Raw genomic sequence first — 19,608 nt, 5'->3', positions numbered from 1 at the left:
TGTGAATTATATTCTCCTTAGAGCGGAAATTGTATTTTCTCACCGAAACTGAAAATTGGTAAGATCGTAAGGAAATTAAATCACTAGGGTATTATATTTTTGCAATTCATTATTATCTATCAACATGTGATTCTCCAGAATTCATTTCCCGTAGTACTTCCTCTATGAATCTATAACAGAACGCGGGGAAGTTATTCTCCTGGTCTCAGCTGACCCGAGACATGTCACAAGCTCCAAGACAAGGGAGAATAAACTCATCAAAACCTGACGAACTACGGCGGTCAATGACTGACACAAGTAACGAAGCACAGCAGAATATTCTAGTATGACACTTCTCGAAATGAAATGTCTAACCGCAGCTGGCGCTTCACAAGTGTAGCTTAGTTATCCAGTGTGCTCATTGGGCCGAAATGTCAAAATCGGGGAATAGGCAGCACGATTTCGGGTCGTACATTTTACAGCCAATACAGGACCCGATGCGGCCAAATATTGACTGTGATATTGTTTCAAGCAATCAATCTAATTGATCTAAATTTTCCAACACATGGGGCAAATCAAGTGAGTCACATTGGGCTCTCAGCGTGAAGGGGAACAGAACCCAAGGTAGAGAGGTGTGACGATGTTCGGTGAAGTTGTACACCTTATTGGCTGGGGATAGGATTTGCGGCAAAACGGAGCTGAACGTCAAATTATACAATTATGGCTGCCTTCAGCTTGTATGTTAACAAATCAGATACTCGACAGCCGTTCCTGATCGTAATTCAGTGGCAATTCAGCTGTGGTGAAGTCTTTTTCCTTGCCCTAGAATCGTTCTCTTCAGCTCTTGATCACAAGCCCACTTTCCCTGATCAGGTTAGGTTCCTGTGGCTAAGTCGTTCACGTGATGTCCATGCAATGACATCCCGCTGAGCCACAAAACGTTTTAACTGCCCAATCAATTTGTCGCCTTGGAATCTCAGCACAGGTTTGCAACGCCAGAGGGCACAGCTTCTGGGTGTCTGTTGTGTAATGTGGCGCGGTATCAGAAGCAGAATGATATCTTACCATACGCCTTATTTGTGCATGATAAGCACCAATTATCGCATATGATGATATTGAACACAAGGAATCTATCTTGGACGATTCGGCACTTTGCCGACCAGCCAGTACGAGGACCTGAATGCTGCCTTCGCGTTCTGAATACAAGGATATCCGATTTAATGGCCGGGAAATTGCAGAATTGGCGGTCATAGAATAAAGCAAGCATATGGGCTTTTTTTTTTTTTGCTTTGGCCTAATTGCGACGCTCTTGTGCGATCCGTTTACCCCGCCGGATATCGCCCCCTCGGTGGTTTGGGCTAAGAAATGCGCTGCGCGCTTCCATGATCATAGTGACCGGGCAACAAGAGACCGGATACTGCGACGGTTCGGTGCGTTGCATAAGACGATGCATTGAAGTGCAATGCGTTGTACAAGATGGCTCCGGGTCTAAAAGAGCGGGACCCTTTCGGACACCAAGATCGTCAATTGACCACTACAAGTACTACGTAAGCTTGATGAGAGCAGCGCCAGTATCATCGTCCACGAGGAGCGCTGCAAATTGTACATCTCTCAGCGCAGGGGCGGAAGCAATTGAAAGAAACATCCGCGGACCAGTCGACGTTGGAGGACAAAAGGGAAAACCTTATCTTCGGCCCCAACAATCTGCAACCTCCAATAATGATTGTGATGCCATTGCCGACACGCAATTGATGTCGACTTCCCAACCCTAAATCGTGTCACGTACTAATGTGCGAACCCCTGACTCTGTGCAGCTGGTCCAACTTTGGCTCCGGGTATTGTACCGTTACAGCCCTCCTTGAAACGATGGATGGCTTGGAAGTTAATCAATTATCTGTGACCGATGTCGAATGGCTTGCTCTATCGCTCTAACACACGCGATGTTTACAGCCACGTAACTACTATCTCGGCCCGAATAATCAGCCGCGAAGGGGAAAAAAAAAAGGCAATTTTTAATATACTATTGGTATTATTCGAGGTGAACAGGATTTATGCGATGGGAAAGTGGTTGCGTGACTCCCAAGGCGCCGTCGTCTGCGCCGGCAGATACTCCACACTATACGCCCTGCGCCGTTCTGTCTCCACCAGCTCCCTCTCTTCCAACGATTGATTATTGACTGGTTCCCGCGGTGGAGCACCGGAGCATCTCAAGTTCCTTCGGCCGTCTTCCGCAGCATCGGCACACAACTGGGGTTTCACTTACTGGTTTTACGGCGTTGATCCTTGATCCTTTCTTTTGGTTATGCACTAGGTCTTTAAATTGGTGTTTGGATCGTGTTTTGTCTCTTTTTTTTCCATCTTGCGGTGAGTCGTGTTGCTATGGGAGCCAAGACACACACTATCGGTGTTTGGATCATTCGAGTGGTGATTTGATATTGTTTGTGTAAGAGCGGTCTGTCTCAATCTAATTGGTGCACGGATCATGGTACCATTTGTGTACTTTTGTGGCCCCACGTTAGTCGCTACTGACATATGGAATCTCGTATCGGCGAGCAGGATTATTACAGGACGGTACAAAGGTACGGTAGGTAGTGAAGAGGTGTCTTGTTATTATTGATCTGAGGGAAATGTTTGGAGGAAGAAGAAAATATCCAGCAGACTTGGCGGGGTAGCTAGATAACGGCCTTGCCCATTGGAGAAAGGCAAAGGAAGACGGAAAAGAAAGAAGAACTAGAGACAAACATTTGAGATGATGCATTGCATGGGACAGCCGACGCAAAGTCGCATGGCACCATTTAGGTATCCCAGGGGTTATTTTTCTTGCAAGCGATTTCGATCTCATTGGGTCCGGATCTTCGGGATAATGCATAACGCATAATGCAGGCCGCATATTGCAGCGACTGAAATGCATCAACAAAGAAAAAAAGTCGCAGACTCGCAGCTCTAGTGTGTTTTCAGATGCGTAGATACCCGTTGTGTGATTGAGGCTGTTCATTGGGCATCTCAAATTGACTATCCTGTTGTAAGTAACTTACTCAGAATGAATAGAAGGTAGCCGCTCTAATTTTACCCGTAAAGAGCGCGATTCAGTCTATAGTTCCCGAGGGTTCCAGAGTTAATCTCCCTGTAGAGCCGGTAATTTAGTTACACTGTCACTACATATAGTTATAACCTTGAGTTATGTTTACTTAAAATCATGCCAACGGGTACTGGGAAAGGTTGTTCGGTAATTTCGCGATCGTCTGGCACACCACCGCATCAAACTCAGGGTGACTCATTAGAATCTTTTTGGGAGAAAATCAAAAATTTTTTTTTTCAAAGGCAAGTATTGCAGATAGACTTCCAAATGCTTCACGATGCCTTCTCCGCCTTCACCAGTTGATACCTCATTGAAGCTTATTGGCAATACGCCCGTTGTGCGTCTTCAACATGTCGTCCCGGAAGGATGCGCCCAGGTCTACCTAAAAATGGAATCTGTCAACCCAACCGGCTCTTACAAGGATCGCATGGCCAAGTCAATGATCGAAGAGGCTGAACATCGGGGCGACTTAAAGCCAAACATGACAGTCATCGAAGCTACCGGTGGAAGCACTGGTTCCTCGCTTGCTTTTGTTTGCGCGGTCAAGGGTTATCAGTTTTTGGCGATATCTTCCAACGCGTTTGCTCTCGAAAAGTTACGCACGATGGAAGCTTTTGGCGGAAGCCTTGATCTTGTCAATAGTCCTTCTGGCAAGATAACCCCGGACCTCATCCCGTCGATGGTGCAGCATGCCAAAGAGTTAGCTAAAGACGACAATTATTATCCGGCCGACCAATTCAACAACCGCGATGCTCTCATTGGGTATGAGGAGATTGGTCACGAATTAGTCCAGCAGTTTCCTCATGGCATCGATGCATTTTGCGGCGCCGTTGGTACTGCTGGAATGACCATGGGAGTCTCACGAGTGCTTAAATCCAAGTGGCCACAGACTCATATCGCCGTTCTAGAACCGGCATCGTCGCCGATAATCACTGAAGGCCGTACCGGACCGCATGGAGTTGAGGGGGTCGGCACGGGCTTTGTGCCGCCGCATCTTGATCGAAATTCTTATGATGAAGCGCGTGCCGTTTCCGAGGAAGAGGGGCGTACCATGTGTCGACGTCTAGCCAGAGAAGAAGGATTGCTGGTTGGCACCTCGACTGGACTTAACGTGACAGGTGCCATTGCACTAGCCAAGCAGCTGGGTCCTGATCGAACAGTTGTCACTGTAGCTTCTGATACTGGTCTCAAATATATGAATGGAAATTTGTTTACCAATGCTTAGGGTAAGCATCCAGGAAAGCGGAAATTTGAGCAAAATACTCATTTCTTATACATATATTTATTCATTGGAGGAGTCCAAAAGTACTATAGATTGATCTTATTCTACAGTGTTTGACTCTAAAGTCATTTTTACTACAAGGCAAAATAGTAATATTGTAATCTTGCATAAATATCAATCACCAACGGTTCTTCTTCCCATGATTCTCGCTAATCGTCCTGCCAATAGCTAACGGACAAGGAACATTTAGTTATACCTTAGTGTGAGGGAGCCTGCAGATCCACGGCTATGTGCCCAACCAGAAATCGTCCAGAAACGGGCGCATAAACGAACTTGCAGGAAGGAAGCAGAGTGTTGTTGTTGGACGCTTATGCTGGACAGCTTGTCCGATGCTATCGCTTCGAGCCGGTGGGAATGGAGAAAATGTTCAATTCCAGGAGCAGGTTCCGGGAGATTGGAAACTTCACATGCGATACTATCTGTACATGGTATGATCTACAGACACTGTTATTGGGTCGTTCTATTATCCCGACATTTACTGCAAGTGAAGGGATGAGGAAGGAGGATCCCCACATGCCACGGCGCGATTAGCCATTGAAGAATGAACAGAAGCACGTTATTTGGAGACCTCGAGGAGACTCCTTGATTCGGGAAATTTATGGGATCCAGCCCTAACCCAAGTTGACTGTCCCGTCCTGGGCCTGGGCCAGTCATCCCATATGAACCCATTCCATTGGCTCTCGCCTTGGCCAGAATGTCGGGTCTGAGATTAATTATATTTTTTTTTCTTTGTTATTATTTTTGGTTATAGTGTTTGTTTTTAACCTCGCCACTATTTTCATAATTTGGATGAGTCAAGGGGCAGAAATGACTATGGCACAGCTACATCATATTGCAGCCTAGGGCCTGGAGTTTATTCATTTCATATGGGAGTCACCGGTTGGTTATGCCCGATATGTTGGACATGATTAAACAATAAGGCATGGTAATGACGAGCAAATAGAGGGCATCTGAGACAGGGGCGTTTCCTTTCATTGCCATGCTGTGTACTCTGTACTCCAGTAGGCTATGAGTCGAGGATTCATCGTACAGTGTTGTACAGTTCAATAGTGCAAATCTTGTTGGCCAACAGTAAATTTACCTTTTCACTGGTTATTACTATTTATTATTGTTATTATTATTATTTACCCCTTGACTAACCTTGTGTCCTTCGCTTGGGCAGCAAAAAGGGAAGTGGAAAAGAGTTGAAACCCCCCTGGTGAAGCTAAACCGCTTCAATCGCTCCAGTCGTCACCCAACCTTTCAACTCCCTCATCTCTCTCTCCTCCCCTAACTAACTGCCGATACTCCTCACCTCATCGCCCACACGACAACAACCACTCATCGTCCTCCCTTAGCTGGGCCCCTCTTTTCCTACTTTGGTCGCCCTCTCTGTGTCCCGCTCTCTCGGCTCAAAGACAGAAACACCTGCCCAAAAGGAAAATAAACGTTTGAATCCCCTCGAATCGGAATTCTTCAAGACTATCAAGGGGAGACACGCGCGCAAATTCTCCTTCTCTAGGCAGCACTCTTTTGAAAAGCATTAGCATCATCAGCAGCAGCAGCAGCAGCAGCAGCAGCAGCAGCATTCACCGAATCTTCAGCCCCTTGTCTGGCTTGGCCTCTAAGGGTCGGTTCACCTCTGCCGCACACGCACAGAAAGACAAAAGTCTTTGCTTCCGTCAGCCACTATCACCCCTTCGCTACCTACCAGGTTTGAGTCGTTGGAACCGGGGGCCCGTGACGGACCGTGGGCCGTGGATTTTGACACCATCCCACCATATCTTTTCTCGTCTCTTGCCGGTTAGTGGTTGACCCGTCTCTGTCTGGCGCCCAGAAGGTGCCTGACCCCTGTCGTTTAGTCACCGCAGAGCGGCAGCTAAACTGCCTACAGTCCTTTAGGCCCCAAAGGACTGCTTCTCTGGGTTTCCCCCTCTCTTTTCTTGCGCCCAAGAGAGGCTCTTACACGCGATACACTCCCCCCACCGCCGAGCCACGACAGGGCCGTCTCTTTTCTCACACTCACTCTCCGTTCTCTTACGCTTGCTTTTGTAGCGGTTACGGCGCGGGCGGCGTGAGCGGTGCGACCCTGGCACCATTTTGCGCCCACACCCACACCACAAGAAGACACCACTCGCCCTCTCGCTCTTGGGTATCGATTAAATTGCGGCGCAACCCACGGCCCTCTCTCACCCAGCCCCCTTTTGCCCCCCCGTTGACTCTTAATTCCCATGATCTTTATTTTACCCCCGTATCTTTGCTTTTACTGCTCCTGCGACGACAGAAATTTCGCGTCTCTTTCATCGTGATTTTTCGCTTTCTTTTTTTTGCCCCTCGCACCGTGGATTGATTCCATCGTCTTCGTGGACCTTCCAATTCGAGATCCTGCCAGATCTCGTGAGGGACTTCTCCCTCCTTCCGCCATTTTGACGACATCGCTGCAATAGTCGCCGTCAGAAACGATACCGACCGAATGTTTGAGAGTTCGAGCCAGAGTTTCCCCTTCTTCCCTCTCTCTCAGCCCGATTCAAGTCCTCGGTGGACAAGAGTCTTCGTTTCCCCAATTTACGTTTGACGGCGTTTAGTGCGATTTCTTTGACTTGTGTGGAACCACGCGATTTGCAATTGCCATCATCAGATAAACATACTCTTTTCATTTACTCCAAGCAAGCATTTGAAATATTTTCCTTTTTGTGGGGCGTCGTTTGGTGCGCCTCTTTCCTCTCGCATATCACAACAACCATGTTTGCCCCATTTACGGCCCCGCCGCCGACATATGCTTTCGACTACACCTCACCGCCTGTGTCGCCGGCTCAAGCATACTACTCCCCACGATATTCGATTCACACCGCTACGCCATCGCCCTGTGGATCTCCCAAATCAGCGCACGGACGAAGGGCAACATATGGACAGACTCCATTTGCATACACGTCGCCGCGCATGCCCTCTGGCTGGCCTCCATACCAGTCGACGAATTATTACTCTACCGGATATACTGGATCGTCGCAACGAAACCCAGATTATGTACGTCAATCTACCTCCCGCGGCCGGAGCAACAGCGGTCGCCAGTACTATTGCTATGTGCCGCCGACAGCTGGTACGAGTCGCAGTCGCGCGCGTCCCCGTTCCGATTCTCAACGCATCTACGTCGAAGTAGACGGGGAGGATGAGGATGGTGGCGATTGGGGCGAGGGCGATTATTACTACTACTACGCGTCTCCGCGCGAGTATCCGTCGTCATCTTACCGCAAGCGCAGGGAGGCTGACTCCTCATTTTACGAGCAGATCCCCATTTATACTGAAGCTGCGGCGGCGGCTGACACTCCTCGTCGATCCCGCGCCTCCACCCATCATCATCGCGCTTCCTACTCGACGCATCATGCGACTCCACAAAAGCCGGCAAAGCATTCGACTCCCAAGTCGCCTTCTCCAAAAGCCACCGAAGAAGATGCGCGGCGGGCAGGCATCCCGGCGGGATATTCGTACAAGAATTGGGATCCGACAGAGGAACCAATCATGCTGCTGGGAAGCGTGTTCGATGCCAACTCGCTGGGCAAGTGGATCTACGACTGGACCGTTTTCCACCATGGCCCGGCAACACCGATTGCCGAGATTGCGGGCGAACTCTGGCTGCTCTTGATTCAATTAGCGGGAAAGATGAAGCGCGGGGAAGACTGTCTGTCGCGGATCCGAAGCATAGAGAATCGAGAATTGGTCGAGGACTTTCTCGAGAGCGGTGAACGACTGTGGGCGCGCTTTCGCAAGCTGCTCAAGGCCTGTGAGGAATACATGTGGAAGGCTGCAAGAAAGGAGGGAGGCAAGGAGAAGAAGGTGTCCATGGGAAAGGACAGTGGATGTGAATTTGTCGACGCGATCTTTGGGCGTGACCGGGAACTGGATCTGACCGAAAAGATTATGCAGGGAATGCGATATTGGAAAGTGCGTTTTGACGCAAATTGCGAGGATATTCTCCGACATCCATCCGCTTAGACCTCCTTTGCGCAAGCTGCCGGCCACACATTACAATGGCTGGCGACGCTGGTTCGAACGAACAACAACAACTACTATTACTACCACTACCATTACTACCACTACCACCCCCATGATATCCCCCGTTACTGGGAATTTCAATTTGTCTCGACATTTTTATCGTTGGAGTCGGATCTGATCTACAGCTTGCATGCCTGGCGTCCTTTGCCTCATGATACCACTCTGTTTGGTTTCGTACAGTCGGCATTTTCAGAAATTTTTTCTGCCATTATTTAATCGACGTTGGTGAATGAGTCTTTTTCATCTGATCTTTTCTTCGCTTGATATCGTTCTCGTTTTCGCCAGATGAAGTATGGTGTTGGGGAGCTTTTTCTTCACATGATTGTGATGAAGCAGCGCGATTTGAATTTGAATTTCTTTTACAGCGCGTCTTGCATTCACAAGCATTGCATGAGCATGTGCACCTGCATACGCAGATGTGCGTGCCCGTTCGGAGCCGGGAAAAGTTTGACTCTCAGCCACTTTCTGATCTAAACCTTTCGTCTCATGTTTTCCTTTCATCTGATGTTTTTCCTTTCATATGATCTATCCATTTTCCTTTCATCTGATCTTTGTACTCATCTGATCTTTACGGGCTTACCCGGCACATTTATTCACCTGCCGGTGCATCTTCCAGATTTATTCTCTTTTCCTAGGGATGTCGTTAATTTGTCTATTTCCTGTCGGGGCACATTCTTATTGTCTTTATCTTGTAATAGATGTCACTGGTCCCCACGGGCCACACTGCATAGGTAGATTGTCATATTTTAGTATTAACTTATCATTATTTAACTATTAGTCTTTCTTTGGATTTGATGCCTTGTGATGTTATAACCATGCAATAGGAAACGTGATGACTCGCCCTGATCTATAAGGCATTCAATCTTCCTGGATATTATTGTCATTGTCAATGTCAATGCTAACATCATACCCCAGATTCAATGTCCAAGTCTTTGCAGTCCTACAATCTACAATCTCTAATCTCTATCTCTCTAGTCCTGATGCTAACCCACCCGTGCCATTCCCTGCTGCTGAACTATTCATTTGCTGTATGATTTTGTACTTTGCCTCTATATTACACTGAACCATCACTATCCTGCCATTCCATTAAGCCACTGATCTACTGAGTCGCTATCATTGTCACTTCCCCACCATCCCGCCATCCCACCATGCTGCATGCTGCATGCTACAGCAGGCAGCAGGCAGCAGGCAGTAGACAGCAGACATTAGACATGACCATTCCAGTTCTTATAGATTTAACCTTCTACTCTTTACTCTTTACTCTTTACTCTCTAGATGGTACTGCATTGTATACTCTGTACTCTGCACCGCCACGACCAGCACGACCAGCTCCTCCTCCTCCTTGCCCTCTTCATACTGATCTAGATAATTAACATAATCCATAAGACTATAATTACTATATGATAGTATATGATAGAGTAAATATAACTAGTGGATATAAATAACACACTGTAAAAGATTGTTTATGTTTTTTAAGATATTGTATATCTTGAATGCCATAGTTCTTTCTCACCCTTGTTGCTCTACTCTTGTTACATTGTCTTCTAGTCATTCTTGTTTGTTGGTCCGTTCCGTTCGTCATTTGTGTTGGTCAGTTGTCATGTCCGGCTATCTTCATTCCTCGAGGCCTATAATATTTTTGAAATACTTGTGAAGCCTGTAGATATATCTGTATAAACCCGTTGTACACATATAGAACCCATGTAGAGACACATAAATCCCTGTCCTATCCCCAATTCCCAATCCCAATTCCAACGCCGATGTAGGTATTTACATGTTGACATGTTGACATATTGATGTATTGACATACTAGTATCACCTCTCGTCCTATTCCTACACTGCATAATCACGGGTTGCGGCGTGTCAAAATAAGTAGGTAGTAAATCAGACATGAAAGTCAGAGTCACATGCGGCCGTCCAGACTGCGTCCCAGATATCCTGGTATGGAGTATTCTCGTTTGCAAAAGTCTGGATCGAGAGCACCCCAACTGACCTCACCACCATGTTACAAAGCTGTATAGGCCAAAAATCAACAAATCATGTGATTTCAAGTGCAATTCTAGATATTTCAAGCTGAAATTTGAAGGTGAGATTGATGAAATTTATCACTATAATACTAATCTATTTTTAGGCCTTCAAATGTGCTTTTTCAATTGATTTTGATGCAAAAAAGCTACAATTTTGCATCAAAATGCTACCAGCAACACCTGATGCAATTCTCAAAAAAATATGCATTGATTTGGAGCTTAATATAAGTTTACCCAAAATATCCAAAAGGCATGATGTTTCAAAGGTGTTGATCCACTAAATAAAGTAGAATTTAAAGGTATACAGGTCTGTTAGAGTACTAAAAACCTTGAAAATGAGCCAACCCAAAATGTTGACAGAGATCATGAAGCTAGTAAGATTTTGACACATTTTTTTGACTATTTTTGACTTACATACAACATAGGAACTAATTAATGTCCTTGTAGCACATCTAAAGCTATACTTGGATAAATTGACCTACTATATCATGGTCAAATTCAAGGTCCTGGTCAGTGTATTAACAATCTTCTGTACTATAGGAGATGTAGATTTCACTTAAAAAACAGTAGGAAAAGGTAAAAAAGTACTTACTTCATAGGATTCTTTACTAACATTTCATTAGATTTAGCAGTGTACTACTTAATGAAACAAGACCCTCTACCAAGATTAACTTATACAAATAGTAAACTAAACAGTAGATATACTTGTCTTTATCAATGAGTCTGTAGCAAATAAGTAAATGTTAGATAGAAAATATGGATGGTTGTTATAAGGGGTTCTAGTAGTTATTATATAGTACCTCTAGTAATCAGAGCAATGGAGCATTCTACTAGTATATATAGTTGATAGGTATATTGCTTTAAAGATATACCAGGGCTCAATTACAGGAGATATGTTTAACAAATGGATAGTAGGGGAGGTCTTACTGTTATGTAGTCCATTTCTAGGGCTACACTCAGTATTGATAATGGATAATGTATTAATTCATCACTCTGAGGTATAGAAAAAAGTATTATATTTAAACCAAACTAACTAACTACTATACAAGGACTTCAAGAGATGTACTAGTGCTACAATATCCTCCTCCACTTTCTACTACCTTATTTACCTAATTTCAACCCAATTGAACCTTCATTTCACCTGCTAAAAGCATGGATGAAGTAGTATAATGTAATGGCCCCTCAATACAGGAACAAGGATTATGGAAAATGGTTCTAGAGCTTCTTCTAAACAGCTGTCAATGATTAGAGTAATTTAGTAGATTATAAGGAACTTTTCTAGCAATGTCATCTAGTAGTTGATTAGTTAATAATTTTCATTATATATATTAGCAAATATATTACTATTTACAATACATATTACACTTTAAATTTTGCCCTGTAAATACTACTACTTGAAATTTTGATAGTCATGCTTCAAAAGCTTGATAACACTAGTAGGTATGCCTAATTAAACCAATTCTAACTCTGTTAACACATGTATAGACTCCAAATTGAAGTCATTTTTGACAAGAAGATTGCAAGTAGTCTCAAAAAGCATTAAATAGCAGAGGGCTTTCTAAGAGTACCATTTTGTGTACACCTTAAGTACCTCAGCAGGGTTAGTATCACTAATCATAGGACTGCTGTAGCAGTAGCTACTTCCAGGCCTTGAATTTAATACTGGCTGCATGAATTGCATTGGGGGCAATGGAAGCAAGGATACTAGAGCAACCTGCATCCAGGGATTAAAATATGGTCAATTGTATAGATTTGGGCCATTTTTGAAGGTTTGAGTTGTCATGGCAGCTGGGTCCAGACCAAGCCTGGCCAACAATGATGTTGCTCCAGACCCTTATAAGTGTCTAGCATGTTATATACATGACAGCCACAGGATAGTCTAGCAGCTATATGCTACATATATATTGTAGGGTAGAACACTCTGCCAAAGAACAAGTATTCTACTTTTGTTACATAGAGCCTAGCTATTACTCCTACTCTGCTTTATTCCAGCTTGCAACCACCTTGTGTATTCCAGGTATTACTACATAGTTATGAGGCAAGGCCCTTACATAAGTGGTATTTTTGCCTAGTTTGCTCCTTTTTTCTTCTATTATCTTATAATTCTTCTTCAATTAAGTAATCAATGCTAATGGTAGATGGTCTAAAATAGCTTGTTTTATTACAATAAGCTTCTACCAGTACTGTATATCTAGTAATAGTATATAGAGATGTTGATGGCCTAATGGTATACAATACATATCCTTATTCTTGCAACAAATATCTCTACATTTATAATGATTCATGATGTCAATGCTAGTAGCCTCTTAAGCAAAAACTTTAGCAGCCAAAGCCTTTGTAGCAGACCTGTGTCTTTCTTGCTCAATTGATAGATTTATATAGGGATTTAGTAGGTTTTACAATAGATCCTCAAGCATTTTACCATTGTCAGGGGCTTCATTGTTTTTTCAAGAGTATATTATGGTAAGTTAGGCCTCAATATCTATCTGTTTAGTTTTAACATAGTGTTAAATAAGCTCCTGCAGATCTTCTTATTCTTTGGTAGACTTAATTGTTATATTAGTAGTTTTTTTATTCAATCATGACCTAGTAGCAGTCATAGTCATATTTCTAGATATGTAGTAATGCTGCCAGCCTTTTGAATCTACATATTTGCTAGCCTATATCTCCTTGAATCCTGTCCATTACATCTAGTCAAATTTTCTAATGGAGTACACTTTGCTAGATTTATGAACCATATGCCTATCAAATACTAGGGCAATTACAAGTACATAAGTTGGCTCCTTCATACTAATTTGTATGGCAGAGTCAACTTTAGTACCTTCTAAAGGCCAAGAAGTAGGAGAAGATCTGGTATTTAGAGTTAATCAATCAGTAGTAGATTCAGGGGCTGGAGACACTTGTAGAGGCTTTGGAGGTAGCATTTTAAGGGTTTTAGTGGTTCTTGCTCTTGTAGAGTGATTTGTCAATCAAGTTGTACAAATTAGACTATTTTTAGCAGTAGATCAAGGCATTTTGGAGGCAAAAATGATGAAAATGTGATTTTTATTGCTATCTACACTATATAACATGGTGGTGAGGTTGGTTAGGGCACTCTCGATCCAGACTTTTGCAAACAAGAATAAGTTACGTAGTAGGTAGGACATAGTATGCGCGGCTAGATATCACGTAGACACTTCTTTCTGAACGCTTTGCTTTTGTCCCGCTTGACTTGTTTCTGTAATTGGATAGGCAGGGAGTTGATATGATGGTGGATAGGGTATGATTGGCTGGATGCTTGTTGCTTTGTTGGTCTGTTGATGGGGCTTGAAGGGTGCAGATGAAGAGCACGTGGATCGGGCGTGGAGGGTGTGGGGTTAGATTGCAAATAGCCGCTGCCTATCGCATATTGCCAGTTGCCGCTGTCTACAAATAAATAACAAATCTTACATGACTCTAGATTGGAGCGGCAGGAAAATACTCGCAAATGTCAAAAAATGTAAACGAGAAGAGCTATAACTGCAGTGTCGCAGAGTCGCAGAGTCGCAGAGCTAAAGGATCATGTGCCCTTGTGTTCTAAGTGTATGTATGATATTGCACCTTATATCTATACAATGTATATAGCCATAGACTCGAAGCTCATTGGGCCGATGCATGAGCACCCCGCGAGGACTTTTCGTATGGGATTGATAGGTGTATTATTGCTATGTATTAGCAGTATATCAAGTATATTGCTGCCACCAAATCGGCCATGTCGTAAAATATATTTAATAGCCAGGTACGATTTACTTTTACTATAGGATCATAGGATCCTTAACTGTCTGTGTTTGACATTGTGGATTTTTGTTGTGGATTTCGTTGACTTTTATTTGAATAGAATGATAATATAGTTGAAGATAAGGAAATCGAGCATTGTTTAAATTCAAACATATTTTTTAAAAAAAAAAGTTTAAAAAAAAAAAAAAAATAGAAATCAAAGCCACTTTAATATATCATATCATGGTGCCTATAAATCCTCTATTAGTAAATCCAACTTATTTAACTCATATATGTCTTCAAAATGTAAATTCTAGATCTGTCAACATGCTTCGAAGGCAGTTCCATGTGTGTATCATAATTATTTACTATTAACACCAGTTGTGGCACCACAAGTAAACTCAAGTCGTGTCCATAGAGACTTAGTCGCCTGTGGTGTCAGTCGAGTTCCGAATTGTTATATATACGTGCTCTAAAACGCAGATCACAAATGACTGCTCCACGTTAAAGCCTGTTCTGAAGACTGAAGACTGAAGACTGTAATTGATAGACACACTACCCTACGTGCTGCGCTAATCATTCTAATCTTGGAAATTCTTTTCCCTCGCTCGTACGAGTAACTTGGACCAGCCAGCGGAGCAGGAAAAGACCCGCCAAACGAGACCGAGGGACCTCGGACGCTTGATAGCGCTTCTCGCCAACACGCCAGGACGCTATCCTGCTACGGAGTATGCAAAATTGACCTCGACCTGCCTGCCTGGCGCCGGGACGTTGACATCCCACGCGTCCGGTCCACGATAGATTATCAACTTACGACGCTACGGTGGGTAGGTCCCGCTGCTCCAGCACCAACCACATGAAAAAGGGTAACGAATAGTAGCTCCGTAGTACGGAATACCAGTACGCAATGGCCGAATAAAGCGACAGCCTGGCCCTATTCGCTCGATGAGTCGCGATCTCTTGCCTCTCGTTTATCTGTCTTTTCCCTTCGTCCTACTACTACTACTACTACGTATACGAAGTAGAGTAAATGCACCTGGTGCCAACTTTTTGGCTAATTGAATTTGCGCGCCCCCGGTGTCTAGCTTGGCCGCATGGCCGCATGGCCGCATGGCGCCATGACACCTGCAGCCTGGATTGGTTTGGACCCCTCTTTTTCAACAAGATAGTCGGGTTGACGTTTGTACTAAACTATCTCTTTTTCAGGACAGTATCTCCGTGCATGGTAGCAGACTCATTTTATTGATACCCCGTAGTGTCAAGTGTTGATAGCCCCCATCGCCAGCAACTCGCAGCCCGCAGCCAGGGTGATAGTCACAACTTGGTAGCTTGGTTTCCGAGTTCCGAGTCCACTCGCTCGTGCTGTTATCAATACCAGCTACGGAGTAGGGAATATTCAAAGCGCAGAAACTATCTTGAAGAAATCCAGCTTCTTTCAGAATTTCCCCATTGATGCATAGTCTCTGTCTCATCTCGTAGCATCTCATCGTCGTCCTATCCCAGCTTCGTAGATTCGTAGGCTCATCGTTACTCCTATCAACATCCGCCTCTTCGCTCCCATCCGCAACCTGCAGTACTCCGTACATACTCATAGCACATCAATCCTGATCACCATTCGAACGAATCCTAAAACAATACCGTACGATAAGCTATCTATCCATTAACTCGCCCGCACAATCCTAGAAAATCATATGAAGAGAGGAGGCATGAGTTTCAATTCGCTGCTCTGATTGGTCACTTCATGACGAATACTCAGTACTCGTATTACTCGTAGTTAGGAATTAGCATAAGTTAACTAAGGTGCCTACTCCGAGTAGGTATACAGTGGGACAGTCCTGCGATAATCGGCATAATCGGCGGTATCCTTGCCCGTGGCCCCGTCCCTCGGACAGAAGAGAAAAAAGAGAGGGCAGGGTGGGCAGGGATTGCAGGGATTGGCGGAGTGATAGGCGTGTACTATAGGCGCGTTGCGACTTGCCCCGCCTGTTCCTCGGCCTGTAGGTCTACAGCTCTACAGCTCTATAGCTCAGCTAGTATGAGACATTGAACCCCACCTCTCCTCGCTCACTTTGACCGTTGTTGATTCCTTGCCCCTCAACCCCTCATCGACGATCCTGTGGCCTTCGAACGACGTGAACAGTAGTAATTCCAGCCTTGGCATTCGTCAGTTTCCATTTCAATTTGCAAAAAAAAAGAGGCAATTCAACCGATACTGATGCCCCTTCTCCGCTGCTTCCCTGCTCAAAGTATTCCACAGTTTGGACAACGGCACTAATAAATTTGAAACATATTGTAATCAGGTATCAACAGCTTATATTCATAACTCGTCAAATAGGATATTTGGCTTTTCAAAAGGAACAAAAGAAAAAAAAAATATGTAATCGACGGAGAAAAACGGCGTAGACGGCTCTTCTGCACACCTCTCCTCAACACCTGCGACACCGCCACCACTGCACCGACTTTTTTCTATCACCCCCCGAGCCCACACCAACTCCTTTGCTCAGTGTCGTTTCAACTCAAATGCGCATATAGACAACCGCCGCGAAATGAAAAATAAAATAAAAATATCGTCAATCTCAACCGTACATTACGCCGCCGCCGCCAGAATGGTATTAAGTCATTTATTTGTAGGTGTCCAGCACATATCTTCCGGCAATCTTGCCAGCAAGCATAAGATCTGTAAAGGAAATTGTTAGCCACCAATGCAAACACATTTATCAGGTTCAAGGATTGCAAAACGTACCAAAGACCTTGGGAAGCTCAGAAAGGCCAATAATCTTGTAAGGAGCCTTGATGAGGCCACGGCGGTAGAAGTCAAGAGCTTCCTGGGTGTCCTTGCGGTTGCCAACGTATGAGCCCTTGATGGAGATCATCTTGACGACAGTGGAAAAGACCTCGGCCTTGAGGTAGGCACCAGCGGGCAGACCAATGGCGACGACGGTACCGCGGGGGCGAACGTATTCGGTGGCTTGCTGGAAGGGCTTCTCGGCGACGGCAAGCAGGATGACGGCGTGGGGACCAAGGCCGTCCTCGGTAGCGGCCTGGACGTCCTTGACAACGTCCTTGCTCTTGGTGAAGTCGATAAAAGCGTCAGCGCCGAGGGAATCGCACATCGCCCTCTTCTCGTCACCACCGTCAATACCAATGGCACGGATACCCATGGCCTTGCAGTACTGGATAGCGAGAGATCCAAGACCACCGCCAGCACCGACAATGGCAACAGTCTCACCAGCCTTGACATTGGCCTCCTTCAAACCCTTGTAGACGGTGATACCGGCGCAGAGAACGGGAGCGACGCCATCGAGAGGAATGTCCTTGGAGAGACGAGCGACGTGAGCAGCCTTGCCAATGGCGTATTGCTGGAAGGTACCGTCGACAGTGTAACCAGAGAGGAGGGCCTTGGGGCAAAGAGACTCGTCGGCAGTCTGGCAGAACGAGCAAGAAAGGCAAGAGCCATTGAGCCACTAGAACATCGCGCGTTAGTGTTTTTATTTTTTTTTAAACTGCAGAATAGGAAAATCGAGGAGATTAAAGTAAATACCTTGATACCAGCGTGGTCACCAATTTCAATGTCGTGAACAAGCTGGCCCCTGGCGACAACGACACCAGCACCCTCGTGGCCACCGACCAGAGGGATCTTGACATCAAGAGGCCAGTCGCCCTTGAGAGCGTGCAAGTCGGTGTGGCAGACACCAGAGTACTTGACGTTGATCAAGACCTCATCGGGGCCAGGAGTGGGAACGGGGATTTCCTTGTACTTGAGCTGTCCACCAACTTCCTCAAGGACCTGAGCCCATTGCGTCTTGGGGACTTCGATAGCTGCCATTGTAGTATTGTTCTTAATGATTGGAGACGAGGAGTGATGACGTCTATGAATCAAGGTAGAAGAACGATGGTAGGAAGGGAAGAGCGATTGATGATCCGAATTGTTGTTGTTGTGTGAGGAATGAAGAGAAGAAGTAGACCTGATGGGAGGCCATGGTCGAGATAATATATAGGGCAGCTGTCGGAAACATGGCGTGATGTTTCTGTGGTATGAGCGTTTAGATTGAGACTTGGCCACGGCGAGACGTGAATGATGCAGCGTCTGGAAGTCGTCGATTATCGGAACGGAACTGCGCGCACATGCCCGACCAACCCCACCTACGGCCACTCGCGTGGTGGGCAGAAGGAGGATGACAGTGGTCCTACCGCACGCCGCCATTATTGCTCGCCCACGCCCCGTTGCTCTGTATCGTTTAGACTCGAAATGCAGTGAGAAGCTACTGCACCTCCTCTGCTGCGATTCTTTCCGTTATCGTCACTGACTACCCCGTAGTTTCTGATGATGCCCCTCAAAACAGGCAATTGCTTGACGCTTCGTCTGCTTTCGAGCTTGAGAGATTTGAGACCTGACCCGGCTGAACGGAGCTCTGTTTGCAGGATATGCACACACTTTGCGCCCAAAATGAGTTTGGATTTGATTGATTCGACAATAATACTCGTAGTACGATACATGCACACACGCCAAGTTTTCGATATGAAGTTTAGAGGGAAAAGAAAAGAAAAGAAATTCAAGCAAGACCTCCAAAGATGGTAGATCCCAGCCAGAAGATATCACTCTCATTCGACGATGACTCTTCGCATCAAATTCCCTGTTCGCCCCTTGTCTCCCTAACCCTCAGTTGACTCTGACCAGCACCTGGTCCCGAGAATGATTCAAATCTGATCATGACTCCATTTTCCCCTTCCCTTTCGCTTCGAGGGATTGATTCAATTCTTTCGTAGAGATTCGTTACGATTTTTGCCGCGTTGGAGCCAATTACCTCCCTAACATGCCATCTTGAAAAGGAATCATACGGTTTCCTTTGGTAGACGAGGCACGGACAGAAAATTCGAGGGCCTCGATCGCTCGATAGGAAACAGTGAGCGAAGAAACGCCGGGAGACGAATGTCCGTGGCCCAGCAACTGGCGTTGCTTTGCTGTTTCCGGGGGCTCCGGAACGGCGTTCTGTAGCATTTCGCCCTACCCCTTCTAGGTAAAGCCAAGGGGAATCCTTTTTCGCCAGCTAGAGAGTTTGTCGGGCGACGACCGCCGAAACTGTGGCTGCGCCCATCGCTAGCGTTCTTGGGCTTGTCGGGACCTCCTGGTCGCTCCACGCTGCACATCTTCGCTATACTTATTCCATCCCAGAGAAGGGGAAAAAAAAGCAACATGACAGATGAGCAGATTAACTGCATGAGATGCGAGATGCAAGGACATTTCAGAAGGTTCGTGGGAACTTTCGCCCGGCAAGCTTCAATGGGTCACAGCAGCTGAACAACCCACCTGGTAATTGATTGGATTCACTCTGCGGAGATGCCTGCAAACCCTGGTAAATCTGCAGCAATTGAATCGATAATGTGCGGGGTCGAATGCATTGTCATTATCATCACAACCGTTGTCGACGCATCATATCCTAGCTCCCTTGCTCTTCGGACTCATGGAAGTTTTCTAT

General features: G+C 45.5%; 3 protein-coding genes across 3 annotated transcripts; 2 read left to right on the top strand and 1 right to left on the bottom strand.

The window, feature by feature from the left end:
- The first annotated feature begins 3,302 nt into the window (after positions 1-3,302).
- L228DRAFT_251101 (pyridoxal phosphate-dependent enzyme, beta subunit) lies at positions 3,303-4,356 on the top strand. Its single transcript, XM_018333482.1, has one exon. It carries the CDS (start codon positions 3,336-3,338, stop codon positions 4,281-4,283), a length of 948 nt encoding a protein of 315 aa, XP_018185053.1. The 5' UTR covers positions 3,303-3,335; the 3' UTR covers positions 4,284-4,356.
- Positions 4,357-6,807: 2,451 nt separating this feature from the next.
- On the top strand, positions 6,808-8,459 carry L228DRAFT_44582 (hypothetical protein). Its single transcript, XM_018336604.1, has 2 exons — positions 6,808-7,343; positions 7,605-8,459. The coding sequence occupies exons 1-2, from the start codon at positions 7,062-7,064 to the stop codon at positions 8,307-8,309; spliced, it is 987 nt and encodes a 328-aa protein (XP_018185052.1). The 5' UTR covers positions 6,808-7,061; the 3' UTR covers positions 8,310-8,459.
- Positions 8,460-16,752: 8,293 nt separating this feature from the next.
- L228DRAFT_241715 (alcohol dehydrogenase-like protein) lies at positions 16,753-17,957 on the bottom strand (the record flags this gene model as incomplete). Its single annotated transcript, XM_018331349.1, has 3 exons — positions 16,753-16,808; positions 16,875-17,595; positions 17,673-17,957. The coding sequence occupies 3 exons, from the start codon at positions 17,955-17,957 to the stop codon at positions 16,753-16,755; spliced, it is 1,062 nt and encodes a 353-aa protein (XP_018185051.1).
- Between the last annotated feature and the right edge of the window lie 1,651 nt (positions 17,958-19,608).

Source organism: Xylona heveae (assembly GCF_001619985.1).
Source record: "Xylona heveae TC161 unplaced genomic scaffold L228scaffold_13, whole genome shotgun sequence".
Lineage (NCBI taxonomy): Eukaryota > Fungi > Ascomycota > Xylonomycetes > Xylonales > Xylonaceae > Xylona > Xylona heveae.
This window is presented reverse-complemented; position numbering and strand designations above follow the sequence as displayed.